The sequence below is a fragment of the Akebia trifoliata genome, chromosome 9 (assembly GCF_017979445.1).
Source record: "Akebia trifoliata isolate Shusen 1 chromosome 9, ASM1797944v1, whole genome shotgun sequence".
Taxonomy (NCBI): domain Eukaryota; kingdom Viridiplantae; phylum Streptophyta; class Magnoliopsida; order Ranunculales; family Lardizabalaceae; genus Akebia; species Akebia trifoliata.
Window position 1 is genome coordinate 15,651,755 of NC_141383.1, and position 3,254 is coordinate 15,655,008.

At 41.2% G+C, this 3,254-nt stretch overlaps 1 protein-coding gene across 1 annotated transcript; it reads left to right on the top strand.

Annotated features, from left to right (window-relative positions):
- The first annotated feature begins 323 nt into the window (after positions 1-323).
- Positions 324-1,847, top strand: LOC147394396 (uncharacterized). Its single transcript, XM_086453289.1, has 2 exons — positions 324-681; positions 811-1,847. The coding sequence occupies exons 1-2, from the start codon at positions 324-326 to the stop codon at positions 1,845-1,847; spliced, it is 1,395 nt and encodes a 464-aa protein (XP_086309415.1).
- The last annotated feature ends 1,407 nt before the right edge of the window (positions 1,848-3,254 follow it).

A 3,254-nucleotide genomic window follows, 5' to 3' on the forward strand; every position in this document is an offset into this window, starting at 1 on the left:
CAGGTGCTGAACTACTATAAATCGTGTGTCTCATATTTTGCCTCAGATTTCCTTATCTTTATGCCAATCTGGATGCACATCATGACTGATCATAACTTGCATAAATATCTTTTTTCATGAATGATTTGGTGAATGCACCCTGATCAATACACTCATTAAAAATTCATTCACACCCTAATGTTCACATTCAGAAGAATTTTTAAATAGTCCTATTCACCCCCCCTCTAGGTCTCTACTTTGTCTAAGCTGGTAATTTCAATTGGTATCAGAACGGGTTACTCTAGAAAGGTCTAACCACCCTGAGTGATCCGTGACCTTGCGTCATGTCTAGAGCCGATAAATGGTCCTCGGCTCGTCCACCCATGTTCGAAGGCATTAAGTATGCTTTCTGGAAGAATAAAATGATGATATACATCAACTCACTAAGTAGGGATGTGTGGGACATGATTGAGGAAGGTTGGGAACCTCCCGTTGACATCATCGAGGTAGATGGTGTCACTACTTCTGTTCCGGGACCATCAAGAAAATGGACAGAACAGGACAAAATAGACAGTAGTAACAATTACAAGGCTCTAAATGCCATTACGAGTGCCATTTCCGACGATGAATATCAACGGATATGCACGTGTCAGTTGGCTAAGCTAGCATGGAAAATTCTAGAAGTCGTTCACGAAGGCACGAGTATAGTGAAAAAATCTAAACTTCAACTCCTCCGCACCCAATTTGAAAATATCAAAATGGAGGAAAGCGAAACTGTCCAAGAGTTCTACGAACGTCTAAGTGACATTTGCAACTCTATGTTTTATGTAGGTGAAACTGTCCCTCAAGGTAGGATTTGTGCAAAAATCCTAAGATCCCTGCCTAAGAGGTTTGCCTTTAAGGTCACCTCAATTGAGGAATACCGAGATGTGGAAACAATGACCGTTGAGGAACTTATGGGGTCTCTCGCTACCTTCGAACTCCATCTCGAAGGGCCTCCCTCAAAAGGGAAGACTCAGGTCTTGAAGACATCCTCTTCAAAGTCTATATCCAAGCGAACATTGCGTATCGGATCTCAATCCTCCTCCCATGATCATAAGAAGATATTGATTGAAGAGGATAAAGAGACTGAATCGGATGAGGAAGACATAGCCTTGTTAGCCTCAAAGTTTCAAAAGTTCTTCAAAAAAAGAGGACCGGGTAACATTAGTAAACGTAATCATCTGATAGATAGACATGCGCCTATAGGTAGAACCGTGTCTAAACCAAGGGAAGATACTGAGTGTTACACTTGTGGCGGCCGTGGTCACTACTCAAATGTGTGCCCCTCTAAACCCAAATCCAAAGGTCTACCTAGACCTAAGAATAAGGGCACAACAATGGCTGCTAAGGCCACATGGGATGACTCCGAAGAGTCAGAAGACGAAGAAGAGCTAGCATCTCTATCAGATAATGAAGACCAAGACACTCTTCGAATCCTTATGGCTGCTACCACTATCTGCATTCTAGATGGGGATGAACTTGAAGGAGATCTGGACTATGAAAGTCAGAATCACTCTTTGGTCACTTCTTCCTCTGATGAGGAAGGAGAAGATGAGGACAGTGATGAACTTGAGCTTCAATCTGCATTTAATCAACTGTTCGTTAGTCATGTAAAACTAACCAAGAAACATAGTCGAGAAAAACTCCAAAAAGAACAGTGGCATGCCCAATATGAGGAAATTTGCAAGGAAAAACTCTCCATAGGTCTCGAATTAGAAGATATGAAGACTCAACTCTCTACATCCTTAGAAAGACAGTCTAGCTTGCTCTCTACATCTGAGACAGTCCTGATTGAGAAAGATGAGATGGTAAAAAACCTTCAATAACTCAAGAATCTTCTCTCGATGGCCAACTCCACAATAGCTCGTCTAAATTTAGAATTAGTTAATCTCCATGATGAAAACAAAGTTCTTAAGTTTGACGTCGATAGACTGCAAAAACAAAAGACTAGACTTGAGTATAACTACACTCATGGTAGCTTGGAGTTACAAAAACTTCTAGGAGTGCAAAAATCCTATGGAGATAAAGGAGGAATAGGCTATGACAGTTATACTTCTGCATCACCTCTATCTCCTCCTACGCTTGTACATGGAGAGTCATCAAACACTCAGAAAGACTCCAAGAAGATTATCACATGCAACTTCTGTGGTAGAACGGGCCACATGAAATTTGAATGTATCAAATACAAAACTGTCTATCACGCAACCTCACAGACCTCTATTGGTAAATCTTTATCGGTTCGAACAGAAGAAGCATGATAAGGGAAAGAATCCGTTGGTTAATAAAGTTGAAAAAGCAAAGAAAGAAAAATCTCCAAAATGGAAGGGAACAAAGAATTCATCTTCTCCCAAACAAAATAGTAATATTGGGGAACTCTTCAAACAGATTGCCTATCTAAATCTAAAAGCTAAAGCTCTTACTGAATCAAGTTTGGGTAATCAAGGTGGAAGAAGGTACCAAATGAAAAACTCTTCCTCAAAATCACCCAAGAAGGGTAGGTCCCCTAAGAAAAGCTCACCCAGTAAGGAGAACTCTTCTACTAAATGCAATCCTCCCAAGACGACTCTCTAATGAAAAGTCAAAAATGGGGACAACAAGTGCCTTGTAATTCACACAGCCCTCAAAGCTGGGAATCATTCGCGTTGGTATCTTGATAGTGGTTGCTCCCGACACATGACGGGTGACCGAAGTCAATTTAGCCACTTGGTTGATTTTAATGGAGGATTAGTCACTTTTGGTGACGGCAGCACCGCTAGGATTATTGGGCAAGGAACTGTCAGTGGCCATGGATTGCCCACGGTGGAAAATATATTGTGCGTAGATGGTTTGAAACATAACCTTCTTAGCATATCCCAAATTTGTGACAAAGATCACCGAGTAAGCTTCAATCGTGAAGTATGCGAGATCTCCACGTCGAATGGAAAAATTATCATGAGAGTCCTTCGCACTTCTGATAACTGTTATGTTATCGAAAACTCAGGAGAGACCACTGTTAGCAACATGGCTCAAATTGATGAAGTCCAGTTATGGCATCAACGTCTGGGTCACGTTCACTACAAGAATCTTTTTGCCTTGCCTCAAAAGGCTTTGTCAGAGGATTACCCAAATTGGATAAACAAGCAAGAGATGTCTGTGGGGAATGTCAAATTGGTAAACAAATTCGAAGTACCCACAAAAAGACAACCACTCTTGCAACCTCGAAACCCCTTGCACTTTTACACATGGACCTTGTG